The sequence below is a fragment of the Camellia sinensis genome, chromosome 12, assembly GCF_055761805.1.
Source record: "Camellia sinensis isolate YWXY chromosome 12, ASM5576180v1, whole genome shotgun sequence".
NCBI classification, from domain to species: Eukaryota; Viridiplantae; Streptophyta; class Magnoliopsida; order Ericales; family Theaceae; genus Camellia; species Camellia sinensis.
Window position 1 is genome coordinate 125,930,755 of NC_138972.1, and position 20,978 is coordinate 125,951,732.

At 36.1% G+C, this 20,978-nt stretch overlaps 2 protein-coding genes and 1 pseudogene across 3 annotated transcripts; all 3 read right to left on the reverse strand.

Moving 5' to 3' along the window:
• Nucleotides 1-9,391: 9,391 nt before the first annotated feature.
• Nucleotides 9,392-14,994, reverse strand: LOC114317012 (pentatricopeptide repeat-containing protein At5g66520). Of its 2 annotated transcripts, none has more exons than XM_028263704.2 (4): nt 14,326-14,970; nt 12,222-13,042; nt 11,941-12,033; nt 9,392-9,769 (listed from the first exon to the last, which is right to left on the reverse strand). In XM_028263704.2, exons 1-4 carry the CDS (start codon nt 14,874-14,876, stop codon nt 9,699-9,701), a joined length of 1,536 nt encoding a protein of 511 aa, XP_028119505.2. In that variant the 5' UTR covers nt 14,877-14,970; the 3' UTR covers nt 9,392-9,698. The 2 variants fall into 2 exon arrangements, with proteins under 2 accessions (XP_028119505.2, XP_028119504.2); XM_028263703.2 differs by lacking the exon at nt 9,392-9,769 and adding an exon at nt 10,463-10,963 and having other exon boundaries at nt 14,326-14,994.
• A 1,995-nt stretch (nt 14,995-16,989) lies between these two features.
• On the reverse strand, nt 16,990-18,225 carry LOC114317005 (uncharacterized). The gene has a single exon (XM_028263699.2). It carries the CDS (start codon nt 18,223-18,225, stop codon nt 16,990-16,992), a length of 1,236 nt encoding a protein of 411 aa, XP_028119500.2.
• An 800-nt stretch (nt 18,226-19,025) lies between these two features.
• On the reverse strand, nt 19,026-19,538 carry LOC145803859 (chloroplast envelope quinone oxidoreductase homolog pseudogene; annotated as a pseudogene).
• Nucleotides 19,539-20,978: the final 1,440 nt, after the last annotated feature.

Consider the following 20,978-nt stretch of genomic DNA (forward strand, 5'->3'; position numbering starts at 1 on the left):
TTATGCTTCATATGATTTGCAATGTATGCTTTTTGATGATCCTCTTACCTAAAAATCATGCCTATGCTTAAATGTATGGTACATATTGAAATTCATGATTTTTCTTGGCATATGAATTGTTATACCTTGAACATGCTTCATTTTTTTGAATTACATTAGCTCCATGAGATTATATTGAATTTAACCTATTATGAGCAATATTTGGTATTCTACATAATGCTTGAGCTATGATTGTTAAATCTTCTAGATTGCATATTAGTATCCTTGGTAGATTGCATGTTGATATCATTATGGCATCCTATTTGGTATTATTGACGAGAACATTTCAATTATGAGCTTTCATTTATCATATCTCTTGTTGATTTTGCCAAATGAAATAAGGGGAAGAATTTAAACTTGATTATTTTTTAAAATCCCCTCAGTTTCTATTCTGTTTTTGATATCAAACTTATGGGCTTGTACCTTCACATATTACTATTTTTTTTACCCATTATTGTCAAATAGTATGAGCTTCAATTGTATGATCATTATGTGCTATCATTTTTCTGGTATCATAGAGCTATCATGATATGAATGATTATTTGTGCTATAATGAAACTTACATTCTTTTATCCTATATGTTGTACCATACTCCCTCATTGTGCTTGATTTTGTTGAAAATGTCATCGGGGGAGAAAAAGAGACTTGATTGTTTTAATATCTCTGATTATTTTGGTATCTCTATACTTTTGGTATCTTAATTCTTACAACATGACCTTTGAGCTGATTAGTTGTTGATAATATAAGAGGAAGATCGTTTTCCTCAAGGAAGGGTGACTTGAACTTTAGCTCCATGTTTATGCTTTTGCTTGGCAACCTTATTTGATCTATGCATTGTTATGTCTATTATAATCTTGAGTAGGGGTGTGCATAATACTGCCGAAACCGCCAAAACCGCACCGCCAAGGCAAATTCGTTATTATTTGCCAATTGAACCGCCGGTTTTTGGTAAGAAAAATGGTAAATTCTAGTGACACTTTTATCAATCTGCCAATTTCTATTTTTCTTCCAAACCGCACCGACCCGCACCACTATTAAATCATGTTTTATAAGATTCTAAAAATTCTTTTTTACTTAAGTTTGCTTGTTGTTCTATACCTTAGAATATAGTATTACATTACTGCTCAGGAAAAATTCAAGATGTCAGTAATCCAAAATAAAGTTAGATTCCAATTCACTTTTTAATCTTTTTTTTTTCTGGCCATGTTGCAAACTTGCATTAGCTCACTTTTCAATCTAAATACTTTTCAACAGTAAATATTTTCAATATATTGTAAACCCCGAATGATATTAATTTTATGTATTGTATTTGATCATTGTAGCTTCCACAGATGCTTGTAATGAATTGATGGCATAGTCGTTGATATTATCATGTTGTTACTACACTTGCTGCATCAGAAGAAAGCTTCGCAAGATGCTTAACATCACGGTATCTCTCGTCTTTTTTTTACTTTTTGATTTAAGTTTTGTAATTTGAATTATATTTTTTACAAACCGCCAATCTGCTCGAACCGCCAAGGCAAATCCGTCATTATTTGTCAACCGAACCGCCATTTTTTGATAAGACAAATGACAAATTCTAGTGACACTTTTATCAATCCGCCACCCGCCATACGGTTTCTATTTTTCTCTCAAACAGCACTGACCCGCACCGCGCACACCCCTAGTCTTGAGATTGGTATGCTCTTGCTAAAAAATTGAGAATTATATCATGCTCAAATGCTTCTCATATACTCATTAACAATTTGGTCTCTCATTATTATTTTTTATTTGGGCTTAATTTTCTTATTTTTTTTTCTGCTTTTTAATTTCATTTTTCAGTACTTAAATATAAACACAACAACAAATCAAAACACAAATATTTACATAAAAAAAAAACACCCTTCATTTTTTTTTACGATCACACGTCGATCAAAATAAACATAAAAAAAAAACCTTCATTTTTTTCTGGCCATACGCCGATCTTGCTTACTCGTCTCTTCCATCGTTTTCTTCTTCTTTTTATCCCCTTGGGCGACCCTTAACGCCCCTGCCCCCGTGCTTTCATCGAGAGCGACGACTCCCCGCTGACTATCAAAAGCCAAGAACGAAGTTGCTCCAAATAGGGCCATGGAGGTGGTTTTCTGTTTAAGCTCTTTAATTTCGGCCTTCAGTACGCCTATTTCTGCTCACGCATCCTTGTACATGTTGTGATACCCGAATTTTCTTTTTTAAAAAAATTCAAAATTTGCAATAAAAAGAACTCAAAAAAATAATAATAATAATAAATAAATAAATAAAATAAAATAAATACAATAAAAAAAAATAATAATAATAATAAATAAATAAATACATAGTTTAAGAAATTGGGAATTTATCGATTAAATTGTTAAGGAAGTAGATTGTGAGACACCATACGTTAAATATTTTAGAAAGTTGTAAGTGATATTTTATAGTTTAATAATGAGGTTTTTAGACACGAACCTAACCTATAATCATATGAAATTTTTGAGATCATTGTGGATTACCAAAGAAGGCGACAACTCTTAAAATTATAAGGAGCCAACCCTAATCTTCTAGAAACATTGACTTAGATGGCGCCAACCCTAAAGCCATTGAATTAGATAAGGCCAATACTAATCCCTAGATGACCTTTGGTCAATTGGTAAGAGTCAAGGGCTAGGTGGCTGTAGGAACCCACATTTTATGTCTTCGTCATGTTCATGAGCATCTGTATGATTATGGCTTGTTAAGCTTGCATGTGTATGTTTGTGACTTGCTTCGCTTTAGCAAGTGAGATCCATGCCTTGTTTTGAAGCCTTGTGATTTGTCTAAGTGTTGTGTGCTTGTCTTGTTCCTTCCTCGATGTGAAACTTAGGTCGCGCCTTGAATGAGTTATGTAAGCCGATGTTATTCCAAGCCTAGATTACGTTATGCCTAGATCATTCCAAGCCGAGGTCATCCTCAGTCTAGAAGTATCTTGGAACCCCTTGTTAACCTCCGTCCTTGCCTTGACACATTAGCCGAGATGTTACCTTGCACCCAAGTGATCTCGTCCTGGAGTGGTATGACCTAGACCGAGGTGTGGTGCATCTAGGCCAAGATGTGGCACAGCTTAGTCAAGTGTTGTCCTACCTAGCCGAGGTCATTGTCACCTTAGTTGCCGAAGTCCTTTGTTAGCCGATGTCACCCCTTGCCGGAGTGCCATTCTGTGTAGCTTGTTATATACGCCTTGTTATTAGCCGATGTCATTGCCCTGTCAGAGAGCCCATACCGCTTTACTTGTTGAACACCCTTCCACCATGCTTTGTCTGGTCTGTCAGCCACCTTTTCAGGGAAACCCAACCAGTCGCCGCCACGTGTCTCAGCAAGGGTTAACCCCAGAACCGGGTAAAGAAAACTATCATTTGGTATCATAACCTTGCCTTGTAGAGAGAGAAACTCTAGGAGGAAGAAGGAGTTTTAGAGTGAGAAAGTAAATCTTCAAGCTTGATTCCTAGAGATCGAACCGTTAGATCCGTGTTCTAAGGTTAGATTCTTGATCTGATCATGATGTTCTCTATGTTCATGTTATTGCATTGCATGATCAGATATGATTTGTAAGCCATGCATTGTTTTGAAGTTCGGTGTTAGAAAGAGGAAATGACATTCATGTGTTCTTCAAGAAAAAGTCTTGTTTTGATCCGAAAGTTTGCATAAAGAATCATGTTTTTGTGTTTATTTCCGCAAGAACTTCAAGTACGGGTACCCAGGTCCATGTTTTCAAACTCGTAGCATGAAAATCCCAGATTGGTGATAACAGATTGTGATCGAACATTCATATTTTTCATGTTTTCACACTCATGTTTTTCATGTTCATCAGCAGAGGGAAACCCAGAGTTTCCCGACCTCTTTTCCTTGCATATGGCCCTCGGGAACACACCTCGGCAAGGAGGTGTGGAACCTCGGCCTAGACCTGGTTAGTGCCCAGCACGCTTTTCCGAGATCATTTGCATACATACGAGACTTGTTTGAAAGTGCATTCAATAGGCTTTGCCCTGTGTTTGTAGGACTTGGGCTTGTCTCGACCCCGACGTGTGAAGAACTATGTGAGTGGTATTTTTAATAAAGCTATGTTACACTTGCTTTCATAAATCTCGTCTTGCCTTGTTTTGAAAAGTACTTGATCTAGCATGAATGACTATTCCTTCTTGTATATTAAGGACTATCTTGTTTTGATGACATTTCTTGAAAGTCCTTAGCTGCAGGGGACTATAATGCAACTGCACTCTTGTCTTGAAAGTCCTTAGCTGCAGGGGACTATAATGCAACTGCACACTTGTCTTGAAAGTCCTTAGCTGCAAGAGACTATAATGCAACTGCACTCTTGTCTTGGAATGTCATCACCCCCTTGTATTAAGTAGATGTAATAACATCCAAGGAACTTGAAAGGCTGGCAATGAACTTGATTTCCCCCTTGATTGTAAAGTATGCTATGTATTGTTTTGAAAGAAATCTTGGATATCAATCATGCAAAACCTTTATTTCTAATATCATTCACTGAGTATCCAAGCTCACCCTCTCTATATATATGTAGGTGATGAGCAAGAAGGCAATGAGGCCTAGACGTGTAGCCGATGTGTTTTTGGGTGTATTGCCGACGTGTTTTGGATTAGCATTTTGTACCATCTTGAAGATTATGCTTCTTAGCCTATATTTCATGTGTACTTGTATATGTCGGCTTGAGAAGCCTTTTGGTCAAGATGTATTTTGTATCTCATTCCCTTATTGTATCTAAGTTGTAAGACTTTGTAAAAATGTATGTCATTTCATTGGACTTAAGCACGGCTCTCATGGACTATTTAGATTCTGTATATATATATGTTGCTTCCGCACTTGTAAGCCCCATATTTTATACTCTGATTGTGTGTGATTCTTGTAAGTCGGCCTTCGGTAATCTCGGATTACTGGCCATCACGGCACCAAACTACTAGGGGCGGTTTGGAGGCGTGACAGTGGCGCTTCCTGAAGACATGAAATTTACTTAAGCTTCAAGAATGGATGCATATAAATACGGCATGATAGTAGAAGTAAGGAAGGCAAGGAATGAAACGAGTAGAAAACGAAATAACACGGGAGGTTCAGTAGCACGGGAAGAATAGGGATAAGTTTATATTAGAGGTGAGTTTTATTATACCTTGAGTTACTATTACATGTTTTCTACATGTCTTGAGTTACCATAACATATTTTATGAATGTTTTGAGTTACCACAATTCATTTTATATAACTTATGTTTATGGTTAGGTTAATGTTTCAATTACGTGGATTATTTTCTGAACTCTATTTGCGTAAATTAAAACCTATGGACATGTTTGTTTATATTTTAAAGAATATTTGACTATAACCTTATAAACAATTATTTTCTGTAAGTACCACCACATGAGTCCCATGCCTTGGGGGACTTAAATAACCATTGGCCCCTGTTTGACCACCTTGTGGTCCCCTATTTGTCATGGATCCATTGACCCCCGTTCTGATTGTCACTCTAGTGACCCATGTTCTGTTCTATTCTGTACCGTAGTTATAGTTATTTATTTCAATTTCTGCCACTTAATTAATTTATGTATTCAACTCAAATTATGTTAATGTTTTAGCCTAAATAACTATCAATGGCTATGTTGATGCCCCTATACTCGCAGTATAATATTTCTCACTCTAGTATGTGCTTATAGCTGTTACCCCTTTTAGGTAACGAAGTTTAGCGGAATCAAGATGGAGAATGAATCGCTGTGTTGCTTTTTATTTACTTTTAAGATTTCTATCTGTTTTTTTTTCCAGACTCTTGTAATACAATAAAATTCAATTGACTATGTTTGTTTCATTTTATTAAACATTCGGTACCCAAATATTTTATTTTATTTTATTTAACCGCTTACGCTACAACCACGAAATTATTTGAATTATTTTATGTTTATCGTATTACGACACCATGCCTTTGGGTACCGGGTTTGGGTCGTGACACATGTGCTGGAGCAGAGCGAGTTAGGCGTTGACCTGATGGAGCTCACTCGTCATGTTCTACAGTCGGTGAGCCAATTTTGAAACTGCAGTCACTGTCTCCATACAGGACGTCAGTGTGAAATGATTGGCTTCTATGTCAGATTGAGCTGCCATGATTTGCTTAATCGACATCATAGGAAGGTTAAGAAGAGGAATGACAGGAAGAGTAGGAGTAGAGGCATTCGGCCCAGCAGTGCTTACGGGATCATTCAGGTCGGGAAAAAGAGTAAGGGGACGGGACGAGGCCATGTAGTAGAAGAGAGATATGTAATCAAAATGAGAGCAGTTTTTGGCAATCTTTCTGCTCTGCTCAGTCTCCCTATTCTGTCTATCGAGGAAGAAGAAGATTGAAGAGAGTGATGAAGAAGAGATAGAAGAAACGATAGAAGAGAATGAGGTGAAGACGAAGAAGCAGACGAGTATGATTAAGAAGAAGGCTGAAGAGAAGAGGCTGAAGAGAAAAAGACAAGGAGGGAGCGCTAGCCGAGGTGAGCGGCAATCGAGGAGAGCTGCTTTTGTCAGCCAATGAAGCAAAAGCCAGGCCGTGTGGCAACCTCTTTTTGCGAAAAACGAGAGAGACGTGGGAGAGTTGTATGTGTATGCGTATATGTATATATATTGTATAGCTATGTAATATATATATATACATATATTGATTATTTATCTTTTGATGCCATTTATCACTATCATTTTCCTCCTCCTCCTTCTCCTCCTCCTACAGATTCTGACTTATTATTTCCTTTTGATAATGTCACAGGGGGAGAAAATTATATGATGTTATGTATTATGGTATTATTTTCAAGCTAATATGATGTTATGTATTTATAGTTCGATATCTTAATCTTATATCATGTTATTAATTCAGGAAGCATGACTTGAGGGGGAGCCCTTGTTACTTGTTACTCCCAAATCAAATCAAAATATCATTGTGTGCCATCATCAAAAGGGGGAGATTGCCAAACTTATTTATTTTGATGATTTATTTAATTATGTTTTAATTTATTTGAAAGAGAAAAATAGAATCCAAAATTTATTTTGATGATTTATTTAATTATATTTTAATCAAAATTTATTTTGATGATTTATTTGAAAGAGAAAAATAGAATCAAAATTTATTTTGTCCAATTATTTCTCACCTAAACCTTTATCCTAAATATTGTTAAAATGTATTTAATATTTGATTAAATCAGGAGTTCAAACAACCCAAAACAAAGGTTCAAACAGCCTAGCACAGTAGCAGGCCAAAAGGTTCAAAAGGTTCAAGTGGAAGATATTCAAATTAGTAATGATAGAAGTACAACGGCTATAAACGGTTATAAAGGTTTAAAAGGCCAAAAGGTTCAAAAGGTTCAAGTGGAAGATATTTAAATTTGTAACGATGGAGTGGAAGATATTCAAATTAGTAATAATGGAAGTACAACTGCTATAAACGGCTATAATTTTCATTATATATACCAAAGTCTCTAATGTAAACAAGTTATAAAAAACCTGAAAATATTCTTTGATATATAATCACTCACATCTATTCTCAGAAATTATACACTGAGCCTTATAGCATTAAATTCATCTTTCCTGTGTGAGATTTACAGAAAAATTAAAGTTTCATTTTATATATCTATCTTTGAGAGATATTTATTGTAAGCTTTCTTTGAAAGCAAAAATACTATTTCATCTTGTAAAAGTGTTGCAAACATTGTGTTCTTGAAATCTTGAGAGTGATTGTGAATCACCTAAGATTTGCAAGGGTTTGGACTTGTGAAGTTTGTGTAAAATCCGTGGAGGATTGCTCCATTTGTAAAGAGGTTTCTAGCACCCTTGTGAAGCTAGAAGATAGTGAAAAATCTCAAGTGAAACTTGAGGAGTGGATATAGGCGTGGTTGAAGGCGAACCACTATAAATCTATTTGTCTCCTCTTCCCTAATCTCTTTACTTTCCTACTACTGCTATAGCTATCTAATATTCATGTGTTAATCATTTGATTTACCCTGTATGTTAGTTATACTTCATTATTATTTTGCTTGATCATTTACTGTTAAGTTCATCATTGTGCTTGTTAATAATTTGTTGTACTAATAGTTAATTTTATTGAGGTATTATTAATTTTAATTTGTAGAAACCTAATTCACCCCCCTCTTAGGTTGCTTTTTGGGTAACAAGAGATAAACCAAATATGCTTATAATTTCTCACATAAATATATTTACAAACACAAGCATATTCAATTGTTATAAATCTATAACCCATATATAAATCACAACAAAAACACTACGAAGCAAACAAATGAAATACATGAAATCTTAGACACAAAAAAGCCATGTAAGTTATTATTTAATTGTTAACTAACATTGTCTTCACCTAAGGCTCTTCTTCAACTTCATGGGCATTAGAAATGGAGCTAATCACAATATATAATTTTTTAGTCACCCGAACAAGACCATTTTGATAGTGAACACTGTTTGAAAGAGGAAATTAAAAATAAACATTGCCGTCCAAACTCTGACCGGCAATGATGTGGTATAATAGGTGTCAATTTTTAATTTATTACACATCTAATGATAAAAGGTCCAACTCTTATTATATCATTATACCAAACTATAGATCTCTAACATTTTTGAAAATTTTATTATATATTATAGGAACAAAAATACTATAAATCCAAATTTATAAATCCATAATTTGTCCATCAATTTTTTTTATAGGTAAATTCTTGGTTTATATGTATCTTGTTATATGAAATATTTTGTAGAAAAATTAAAGTGACCACCTCTATGCCGAGGATACATGGCTTAATATATAGCAAAGTTATACGTCATCATTTCTATATCAAATGGCCGATCATAATGGTAGGTTGTAATATTAATTTGTAGAAATGACAATTTTTTTTAATTGGAGCTTGAGACTCAACTTAATGTTTTGCTACTTTTTATATATGTTAGTTGGCCCCCGTGGGGGGGTCTTGTCACCAAAGGTAGAATTTAAAATTTTATTGGTGGAATAAAAGTATGTGTATAAAAATATTGAGTTAATTTGAGTACATTAATAATTAAACATAATTTCTTTTATAAACATTGTGAAGAAATTATTTTACAAGAAAAATAAATTAATCTAGTAAGTATATATATTTTTTTCAAAATATATATAACATTTAATTTTTAAATTTTTTTAAAAAAATAACATATACCTTTTGTATTAATAAAATACTCAATAAAATTGATATATTGAGAGTAGTTTGTTTAATAGACATGTTACTATTGTTTTTAAAATTTATAATAAAATAAAATTTTTTAAAAATATTAAATAATTTTCTTTTAAAAATAAATTATGTGAAACCGTGGTTTCAAATTAAACAAATGAGAACATGCATAAATGCCCATGGTTGGGTTATAAATGAACTCCCAACTATTAATACATGATTTGGCCTCTAAACAAATGAGTAAAAAGCGTAATGACAAAAAGGAAAGAAATAAAAAATATACATATTAAAAAAAAAAAAAAAAAAAAAAAAAAGTGCAAAGGTGATAATGGACCACAAATTTCCAGGTTCACTTTTTTTTGTTCTTTTTTTTTTCCAAATAATATTCCACTTTGCTCAATCCAAAGCTTTTTCGAGATGATTCCTTCCAATCCCTCACATGGTTTGGTCTATGGTCGGTCGTACGTGGCAACTACACATTGGTCAACGACTTTGCCTGAACGAATCTCAGCCATTAAACCTGGAAATATCCAGATGTAATCATCTAAGAAAAGGCAGAATCCCTATGATGCAAGTAAAGCTCTTTTCTCGCTAATCAGGAAAGCAACCCAACTCCTTTATTTGAGATACACTTGGAATTTTGTAAGTCATAAGTCACCCCCCAAAAATGTTTAATTTTGACATTTGTGCACTTCTCATATGATGCTTCATGCTAAGCATGCACTTTTATTTTTTTTTTGAAACAAAATGTAGTGAGATAAAGTTTTGAAGATGTGTGATTAGGGTTTTAGAGTTAGAAATTTATAATAAAGAGAATTTTATTGGATTTTTAAAATATTCATCAAAATACACTTTATGTATCTCTGATCCTCCAAACTTGTTCTTGAAAATTTATAGAATACTTGTTAATCAGTCATATTAATTAGATTTATTTATCTAATGTATAATTTAGATTCATTTTAAATGTAAATTCTATCATATAAGAGTTGAATTTAAACTATATAGTACTTAATTTTGAGGCATAAACTTTGAATAGGTAATTTTATGCCTTTTCTTTTGTTACAAGGAAAAGAAAATTAAATTATATTATATTATCTTAAGATAAACAAATTATCTTTGGAAAAATAACGAAGGATCTTGGGTATATTGCCCCACAAAAAGCACTACACTTCCTAATTCCTATATATATCATCTTCACTTAACAATTTTCTTCGCAAAAATACATACACCAGTTGATTCTAGAAAATATCTGCAATACTTTCCCTCTCTCTTTCCCTCTACACAAACAGACCTTCATTAAGAAAACCTATCAAACCCCCTCTTCTTCCAGCTTTTTCAAACCATGGCAAGACACTATAACTCTTCATACTATGATTATCTCCAATATTTCTCTCTACCAATCCACATGTACTTCTTACTGGCTGTAGTGTTCCTCATCTTAGGCTTCACATGGTACATAAACTATGAGTCCAAGTTTCAGGACATGATGTATCAGCTCAAGCTAATCTTCATACTCACACCAATAGTGTTACTGCTTGTTGTGCACTGGTTATCGAGCGAAGACCGACACACAGTCCCGTTCTCCATTTCGTTGCCAGAGAAAGACTCGCTTCACAGAGCCGGAGGGTCTGCATGGGGTGTTGCTGCTCTGCTAGTCTTTCTTCTCTACATGATCTCTTACCAGTCCAAACTCCATGAAAGTTGGTTTCCTTTACTGAGTAGATGATGATAATAAGTGATGTTATGGGCTGGCTATACATGTAATTTTTGTACATGTGTGAGAGTTGTTTTTGTTTTTGTTTTTTGTTTTTCGTTTTTTGTTTTGTTTGTGGGGTGGGGTGTTGTTAGTACAAAAAATAAAATCAAGGCCTCATAGTCTGTATTGTAGGTTGTTTATGGTGAATATATATTACATAAATGTGAATGGGGTTGTTTTTTTCTATGTTGGTGAGTATATAATATGACTTTGTTCCTACTTTATTGTTATATCTGTTTGTTGTTTTTAAGCATGGTTACATAAACTATAGATCTGGATTTTGAAGTGGTACGCTCTTTTGAAAATTGAAGTATGTGTAATAATTGAATGATGAACTAATGAGCCATGAACTTTAAATCACAGGGCAAAGCAAAAGTGAGACCACCAGAACGAGCATCTCTCTTAAAGATACATTTTATAGTTATTGGTGCCAATACATGTATATATACTACCATACTAGAGGTGATATTACGCATATAATCACATAAATGTATTGTTTCAAGCGATAAAGGGGTAGGAAAAAAAAGTGTTAATTACTCTTAGAATTGTTAGAATGTGTCTCATATCGTCTGAAGTTGTCCCATCTGTATTGATTATAAGGTTCCAATTTCCTTATCCTTAATACTTGAGTTTTAAGGAGAAGTGTGAACTGGGTTTTTCAATTTGGTATCAAAGCTTGGTTCGGCCTGCGATTGGCATGCCATTTGTCCAGCGATTGTATGTTGTGGTCCAAGAAGGTGGCTTCAATTTCCCTCTCCTTAATACCTGAGTTTTCTGGAGTTGTACTGGTTATAAGGCTTCAGTTTCTCTCTCCTTAATCCTTGAGTTTTAAGCAGGAGTGTGGGCTAACTTTTTCAATTAGAAACCCTACATTTTCATCAAAATCATACTTTGGCAACCAAAAGAGAGCAAGAGAAAGAGAATAGAAGCTATACCCCAAGGTGAACTCCACTTGACTGGATGCCTTAGGCTTGTTGGATCTTGACATGGGGGTGTTCTGAATTTCAAGACCTTTATGTCCAATGTTACTGCTTGAAACAGAACCTTGTGAGTGTTTGAAAATCTGAAATTGCGCAATCCAAAAACTGAACTTTGCTCAATTTCATGCTTTGCACTTCCAGAGAGAATGTGAGTTGTGTTGTAGCTCATTTTATGAAGTGTAATTTTGAGAGGAAGTGCTATGGGTAAAACTGTAACTTATCATGAATAACCTCACCTGCACCATCACTGTTCACTTCCACCCAACTGCACCCAGGAGATTTCTTCAAATCTCTGCCTTTCATGGCAGCTCTCAGGCCAGCTGCATCATTCCAATTTTCCGACACAGAAGAAACACAAGCAGCAAGTACATAGTTTGCTCCATGATTGGGCTCGATTTGAAGCAAAAGTTTCTTTAGATTTTCATCAAAACAAACAACATGACCATGGTTTTTACATGAACCAATGAAACTCCTGAGTATAATGGAATTAGGCTCCATTGGCATGTTCTTGATAACTTGATAAGCTTCTTCAATCATCCCAGCTCTTCCTAGCATATCTACCATGCATCCATAATGTTCCATTGTTGGCCTGATATCATAGTTCCTTACCATCTCATTGAAAAAAAATTTCCCCTCCTTGACAAGGCCCAAATGGCTGCAAGCACTCAGGATTCCAGAAAATGACATGCTGTCAGGTTGTAGTCCAGTTTGCCGCATTTGGGTAAACAAGGAAATGGCATCTTCCCCACGGCCATGATTGGCGAGGCCAGATATCATGATCGTCCAAGACTGCAAATTCTTTTCATTCATGGAATTGAAAACACAGAAAGCTTTCTCTATGTGTCCACATTTTGAATACATCTCAAGAAGTGCTGTCCCCAGAGCAACTTCCAGTCCAATATTATTGACAATAATTTGTGCATGAATGGACTCTCCTATGCTCATGTTGAGCAGACGAGTACAAGCAGAGAGTAAGCTAACCAGAGTGACAGAGTTTGGATTCACATTTACCGACTTCATGTGTTGGAAAACTATTAAAGCATCCAATGCACAGTTACTGCAGAGATAAAGTAAGTTCAGTAAGGCAAATGCTAACATGTCAAACTACAATATAAAAGAAGTGACTGTATTCACTTCACTAAGAGATTAGCTTTGGTTAATTCACCAAATCAGTAACTTTTAATTTCAACCCTAAGAACTGACATTTAAGGTGGTAATGCAGATTTTCTTCAAGAAATCTCCAACATATTGTTTATCAGTAAATACACCAATTTAACAACCAAGTAACTCCATTTTAGAAGATGGAAAGTGGATTAGAACTTGAGTAGAAACAGAAAAAAAAAAATTAACATCTAATGAGCTATTAAATTGCAAATAAATGTAAAAGTTTAATGATTTCTCTAAACTTGTATGAACCAAATGAATGAAAAAATTAATCCGCTCAAAGTTTTGGCAATTTCAAGCATTATTCGACCTCAGAGTAACTCATAATTCATCATGAGCTACTGACACTGGAATCAAGGCATAAAAATAGAGCCTTAAGAGTGGCTCAACTCTAAGGAATGAACTTGTGCTGGCTTAGGTTTCTTGCCTTTGCTTCAAACAAAGATTGGTATGTTAAGCATCATTCCATGACAAGCATATCGGTGTAACCTTATGTTTTTGTTGAACCGTGCTATATTCACAGTTTGTATTGACCATATAAATAGCAGTTACTATCACATGACTGCACAGCCTAATTGGAAAAATTTTATGAGCATAACTTTCTAGACTCATTGTTGAATAGGACTGAGGAATATATGCAAAAAGAAGGTTAGTATCAAGTGGATCATATCCACCAGAGAATCACAAACAATTCCTATGATTCTAATGCACCGCTCAAATGTAAGACAACCACACAAATTATTAGCAAAAATAATCTAAAAGTTATTTGGGATAACAGATTACTGATCCATGCAATATGACTTGTGCAACTAAAGAAAAAGTTGAGCTTTAAATTTCTTTAATTGAAATATCTATTGTCACAATAATTATGTGTCTATAAGTTAGAGGCCATCCCATTTCTTTGTTTAGGTTACTCAATCAAGGGACCATATCACCAAAGGATTGCTAACAACACTCATGCCTATATTGCGCGACTCAAGAGTGACAACCACACAAACCATTTCCCAGACAAAAACTATAAAAACCCTGTGTGTGTTGGTATTGAAAGCCAGTTGTCATGTCACTCTCTCTACTTTCTGCATGTCTTTTCGTAAAAAGTCAAAAAATCAATTAAAATAGCCAATTCCCAATCGGGGCTTAAATGAAAAAACACTACTAACTAAGAGAGAAGCATACCAAGCAACATAGCTAGCAATCATGGAGCTCCAAGATACGACATCTCTATCACTCATTTCATCAAACACCTGTCTTGCAAGCCCGATCACATTGCAAGCGGAATACATCTTCAAAAGAGTATTCCCTATATACCGATCTGAATCAAAACCCGTTTTCAAAATTGAAGAATGCAATGTCCCACCTACTCCAACGATGGAACAACGACCGCAAGCCTTGAGAACAAAAGGGTATGTAAATTTGTCAGGTTTAAGACCCACCCTTTGAAGCTGAGAGAACAACTTCACTGATTCAATTGGTACTGAGCTCTTCGAGTATTCCCTTATAATTGTGTTCCACGCAAACATTGATGGGTCATTGGGTGAGCTGTCGAAGATCAATCTTGCAAACTCTATAGAAATGGAACAAGAGGACAATATGAACTGAGATATGGAATATTGGTCGCTGTCAAGAGCGGTTTTGATGATGAGAGAATGGAGTTGGAAGAGATGGGTTGTGGTTCTTGACCGTTGGAGGAGGGTTTGAAACTGGCGGGAAATCATCACACGACACATAAATCACAACACCACCATGGCATTTTACATGGCAATTGCATGTATAAAGCAGGCCCCAATGCTGGGGCAATAAGTATCTCATAAAAAAAATTCTGAATATTTTATTTTCAGTATTTTTTTTTATAAAAATTATGTCAAAGTTTTTTAATTTTTCTGTCTGTCTTTTGTGTAGACAAATTTTAAAAGTAAAAAAAAAAAAAATTAAAAATTATATAAAAAAATTAAAATATCAAAATAAGTATTAAAAAAATCTATTACTTTTTGACTTATTTATTTATTTTTTATAATTTTCTGGATTGTTTCGTCAAACAAAATCTATAATCTTAAAGTTTTTTGAAAATTTTAAAAAAAAAGTTAATTTAAAAAAAAAGCCAAAAAAAAGAAAAAACTAACAACTAAGCAAACCCCAAATACCATCACTCTTGGACATATCTCAATGATTCAAATTATTTATTTAGTTTTGTAAGGTTTATGAAAAAATTATTAATAAAAATTTAAGTTGGTTGAATTTTAATTGCTACACAATTAGATTACATTTGATTTTTTTTTTTGTTATTTTTAAATGGATGACAAGTGTGATATTGAGAGTGGAGACCATCCATCATTTTTAAGACAAATGTGATATAATTATATGATTATTAATTTTTGATTTTTTTTTCTTTTAGATAATCTACTTTGAATCACCAATATAGACTGATGGAGGCTAACTCAACCTCTCAAATTTATTCAATTAGATGCTCAATTTAAGATAATTCAATCCCTTTTACATAAATCAAAAACATTTCTCCGTTGTGTTATCTTTTACTTGAGTGTTTTTTATCATCAGAAACAAAATGTAGTGAAATTTAGGATTATTTTGGATGACTTAAATAAGTGCACTTTTTGTCTTTTTATGAAAAGATGTGCAGAAAAGTCGAGAGATGATGTGATGGAAAAAAAATAAAAAGATAAAAATTGTGTACTTATTTAGGATAGCCAAACTTGACCTTATATTAATAAAATGTGGAATCCAAAATTTTATGTTTGGGGAGAAGAAAATTGAATAAAATAGCATTTTCCAAAACCATAATAATATGATCTTAGGCAAAAGGTGAGAAAATAATGCACAACAATTTGAATATTTTGTCATTCTAAATTAGAAGCACTAACATTCATTGTAATTATTTTTTTTTCAAAAAAAAAATTGATTGAATATAAAATTCTATAATATCAAGATTGTCTATTAAAATATAAAGAAAAACATATTTCATTCATATTTTTATCTCACATTTTTACTTTCTTACCCAATCAAATATAATAGAGAAAAAAATACAACAAATTCTTCCTCTTCTTTTTGTCCGTGAGAAAATACAATAATTTCTTTTATCTTCCCACCAAAACAAAGTTTAAAAATGAAAAAGAAAGAAAAGTGAAGTTAAAAATAGTTTCAAACTTTGATTGGAATCCATTCTTATTGCAACTGTTGTCTTCAGAAATTTCACATTGGCGCTGTGTGTAACCCATAGTAAAAGGCCTAAAATTACATGGACCTAAAAAGAAGAAAATAATGGAGTGACAATACAGTAAAATAAACACAGAGTCCGGTGTCGAAGGTGTATTTTGGAAAGTGAGTTATAATTTACTTTCTAAATTATAACTCACTTCTTCTCTCACAAAAAGTTACTTATAAACAACTTTTTATCAAAAAATTAATTATAACTCTCTTTCCAAAATATCCCTAAAATTCGGGCGTTCTCTTGTTAATTCTAACTGAGGCCCCGTTTGAGAACTTACCTTTTTAGTCAAAAAGTCAAAAAGTAATTAAAATTAGCCAAAAAGTCAACAATTCATATCAAAAAGTCAAACATTCTCTTTTCTCCCTATTTTTTGCACATCTTTTTGTAATTAGTCAAAAAATATCCCAAACATACAAAATTTTTTTAGCTACCTTTTTAACCAAATAGTTAAAAAATTACTAAATTAACCTGTTCTCAAAGGAGACCTCAGTTAATTCTTTGTTTTAGATAAATTCTATTCTTCACTCTGACAGAATTTGGAATTGGACCCCTTGTGTTGCAGAAAAGACATTGGACAGAATTTTGGGTACAGAAATCTGCAAGAGTTGGTTGAGAATTCAAAGGCTGAGATGAGAATGGCTACGCTTAATGGGTTTTTCACCACCAGAACTACTGTTATTGTTTGATCTATTGTTTTTAGATTTAGGATTTTGATTAGCACCACATACAATGGTGAACTCTAATCCATACACAAAGCATGAGAACAAGCTTCCATCGGAGAGCCGCCGTGAATGTCTTCCGTCCGCCACCGTCACCGCCTTCTCATCCTGTTTCCTCGCCGGCGGTAACTTCCCTCCCCTCGCCGCCGCCCTCTCTCTCTCCCTCTCCGCCTTCCATTTATACCCTTTCGCCATCGCCTCTTCCATCGTCAAGTCCTCCAATATCGAGCTCCCTCCATCATCCATGTCCGGTTTCAACACAAACCCTTTCCCCGCCGTCGCCGTCTGAGGCGGCGGCGGCGGATACAACCCTTTCGCTATCGCCGCCGCCACTATCGACGCCGACGGTCCCACGTCGGAGCACAGCTCCGACCCTCCGTTCACCATCGATCCATTGCATATCGAACCACCCACTTCTTTTTGTGGGTAGTAATTGTCCTCTGAAGTTAGATCGGTCCTTTCACTTCTCGATCTCCAGAGCTCAATCTTCGTATTTAACTCTTCGTCCGGCTCCGCCGCCGCGTCCTTGTTTTCTATTACGGAGAGAGGCATGCTTCGCATGGTGCTGTCAACGAGCGAAACGCCCATGTTGAGAATTCCCTGAGGACTACCGGAAGGGCGGCGGACCTGGAGAGCGACGAAGCGGGTGGCGGAATCGTTTACGGTTCGATAATTGGGAGGGAGCAGGTTGGTGATGAGAACGCGAACCGTTCCGACGAGGTTGTCTCTGATCCAAGAGACTGTATAGATTTCTACGATGACAGCAGTTGTATCGGAGGTGAGAAGATTGTCGTCGACTTTGAAGACGAACTTGTCGTTCCAAGTTGGGTTCGCATTGCCGTTGCTATCGACTCGGGTTGTTTGTTTGTGGTCGGGGCTAAGCCATACGATGGCGTATGTTTTCATGGATTTGGCGACGGGTGAAAGGTCTTGGGCGGAGATGACGGTGATCTCTAATAGCTGGCATGGGGGTGGCTGACACTTTTTTGACTTTGATTTGGTGGTGGAGGTGGTGGGGTTGACGCTACTCATCGCCGTCCGGTGCCGGGGATGTGGAATCAGAGGCTGAGGCTGTTGTTGTTGTTGTTGTGTGGAGCAGAAATTGGATTGATAAGGTGAAAAAGTTTTTAACATTTCTGTGGGGAGTGTTTTTAGGTGTGATTGCACGATTTTAGGGAAGTTCGTTACATGCATGCTTGTTTTGGACCACCACTTCTTTAGACATTACAACGGTTTCAACGTGCAAGTCCCGTTTGTTTGTATGAGTAAGTGAAATATGAATAGAAATGTTATTTTATATCTATTTTTTCTCTTCAATGATATGTAAATGATATGAAAATTTAATTTAACTTTTGGTCTTCTATGTTAAAATATGTTAATATTATATGTTAGTGATGCTAGTGGTATCATTATGTTTAGTTTGCTTTATGCTTTCGGTGCCTCAATTGGCACCCAATGTTGGCTTTCTCCTCTCTATAAAGAGAGTGTAAATCTCTTTGTAAATATACAGAATATCAACAATACATCAATCAATAATATCAATCATCAATACATATTTCATTCTCTCTATTTTTCTATACATCAAATTTAATATGGTATCAGAGCAAGGTTAAGAACCTATTCATTCTGCTTCACCGGCGGGCGGCAGCCTCGCCTTGGTCGCCCGCCGGACCTCTACACATACCCAGACTGTAACTTCATCTTCCTCTCTCTTACCTCTCGGCTCTCTCTAGAGACCATACCATGACGGGCTCTCTCTCTCACAAGACACACACATGGGGAGGGATATGGACACCATCTCTCTCTCTCTGCAATTTTCTCTGTTGGATCTCTCTCGCTGCAACAAACTCACCTCCTCTCTCTCGGCATGCATCTCTCTCTCTCGCTGGTGAGGGATTAAAAGAGAGGTGGAGACAGACACACACAGGGACACTCTACCATCCCTTTGTCTTTTTCACTCCACGGATTTTCTTTGTTGCATGACCATCCATAATCTTAGCCCAAGCCTCTTCAGCCTTACTCAGATGATACTTCGAGTCTATCACTGTCTTAAGCTTCCCTTCCTTCACCAACTTCACCAGATACTCGAGGTTCTGAGCCTTGGGTACTAAAAGCAGTGGCACAAGCTGCTTCTTAGAGAATGTGAGTTTCTTCATTGCAAAAGTCATCACCGCACTCGGACTGGGAGTCAAATCAATTACCTTCCCATTTGTGCTCAGACTAGGCTCGAAAGTAGACCAAGGAAAGCCCATGGCGCAGTGGATGACAGCATCATATTTCTTGCCCGATGGGCTCTTCAGAGCTTGCCCCTCAGGTGTTTTGTAGTCGATTACCTCATCGGCACCTAAGCTCTTCACGAAACCGATGTTGCGGGCCCCGCAAGTGGCCGTCACATGCGTGTTTCCGAGCTTTGCGAACTGAACCGCATTCATGAGCTTCCCTGCCATTTTCTTTCACAAATCGCAATTTCTGAAGATTTCGTCAGACAGAAACTCCTTGAAACACACAGCACCCACTACCCTTTTCTTATTATTATATCCACTTTTTCCTTTTAAAATATTCTTCACCCTAAACCATAATCACACCGCTCCACGGCCCAACCTTTATTTTCCTTCTTATCAAGCTTAGCTGGTCTCACTTTATTTAAAAATAAAAAAAAAAAAAAAAAAAAAAAAAAACAGAGCAGGAACCGATACACATGATCTGCACACCTCACACTGTCACTCTCTCTCTCTCCTTTTCTACTTTCCACCCAACCACTTGTTTTTCTTAAATATTTCACCCCACTCATTCTCTCTCCCACTACATGGATATTCTCCTCCTTTGTCTACGACTCCAATTTCCCTTTCTTTTTATTTTATTTTATTTTATTTCTTTCTTTATTTTATTTATTTATTTAAAAAAAAAAAAAAAAAAAAAAAGAAAGGCAGAAGCCGAACTGCACACTAAACTCCTTTTATTCATGCTGGGGATCCACCCCGATCACCATTTTACACAAAACATAACAAAAAAAAAAAAAAAAAAAAAAAAACAAAACAAAACAAAAACAAAAAAAAAAAAAAAAAAAAAAAAAACCAACACACAAACCACCCACATCCACAGGTGGGATTTTTCTTCTCTACTCTGCCGCCGGTCTCTTCTTCTTGCCTCCGTCCTGGGCGGCCCTTGCCGGTGTTGCCTCCGTGTTTCCCACTCCACTGGGCATGATCACTCCCCCAAACTCTTCCACTGCAGCATATGGCGGACCTCCAAATCGGAACATCACGGTGGCCTTCCGCTTCAGCTCTTTGTTTTCTGCCCTTAGCACGCTTATCTCTGCTCGCGCATCCTTATACATGCGTTGGAGCAGAGCCAGTTGGGCGTTTAATTGCTGCACCTCATTTGTCCTACTCTGCAGCCGGTGCGACAAGTTTGTGACCGCCGTCATGGACTCCACACATGCCTTCAAAGTATACTGATTCGCCTCCACATCCGTTTGCACTGCCATTTTTTGCTCCACCGACTGCATCGGAAAGTTCAACGGAGCAAACCCAGTGGTGTTTGGTTGAGGTTCACGGGACACCACACCTGCTATCTCTCTTGTGGACTCGTTGAGGTCGGGAAAGAGAGTAAGTAGACCACGGGACGACGAAGCCATTTTCTCTCGCAACAGAGTGTTACAGACTCTCTCTCTCAGCACAACAGTGTTACAGCCTCTCTCTCTCAGCACAACGCAGACTTCTTCAGAGGTTTCTCTCAGTTTCTTGTCTGAGCCTCTGCCTCGGCCTCAGCTCCGTCTTGGTTAAATAGCCGAGGCAGCCACGCGCATCGCGCGCCTCTTCTCGCCGACAAACTGGCACGCCTTTTCATGGCACGTCTTTTGATGCATTCGGGCACGCCTTTTGATG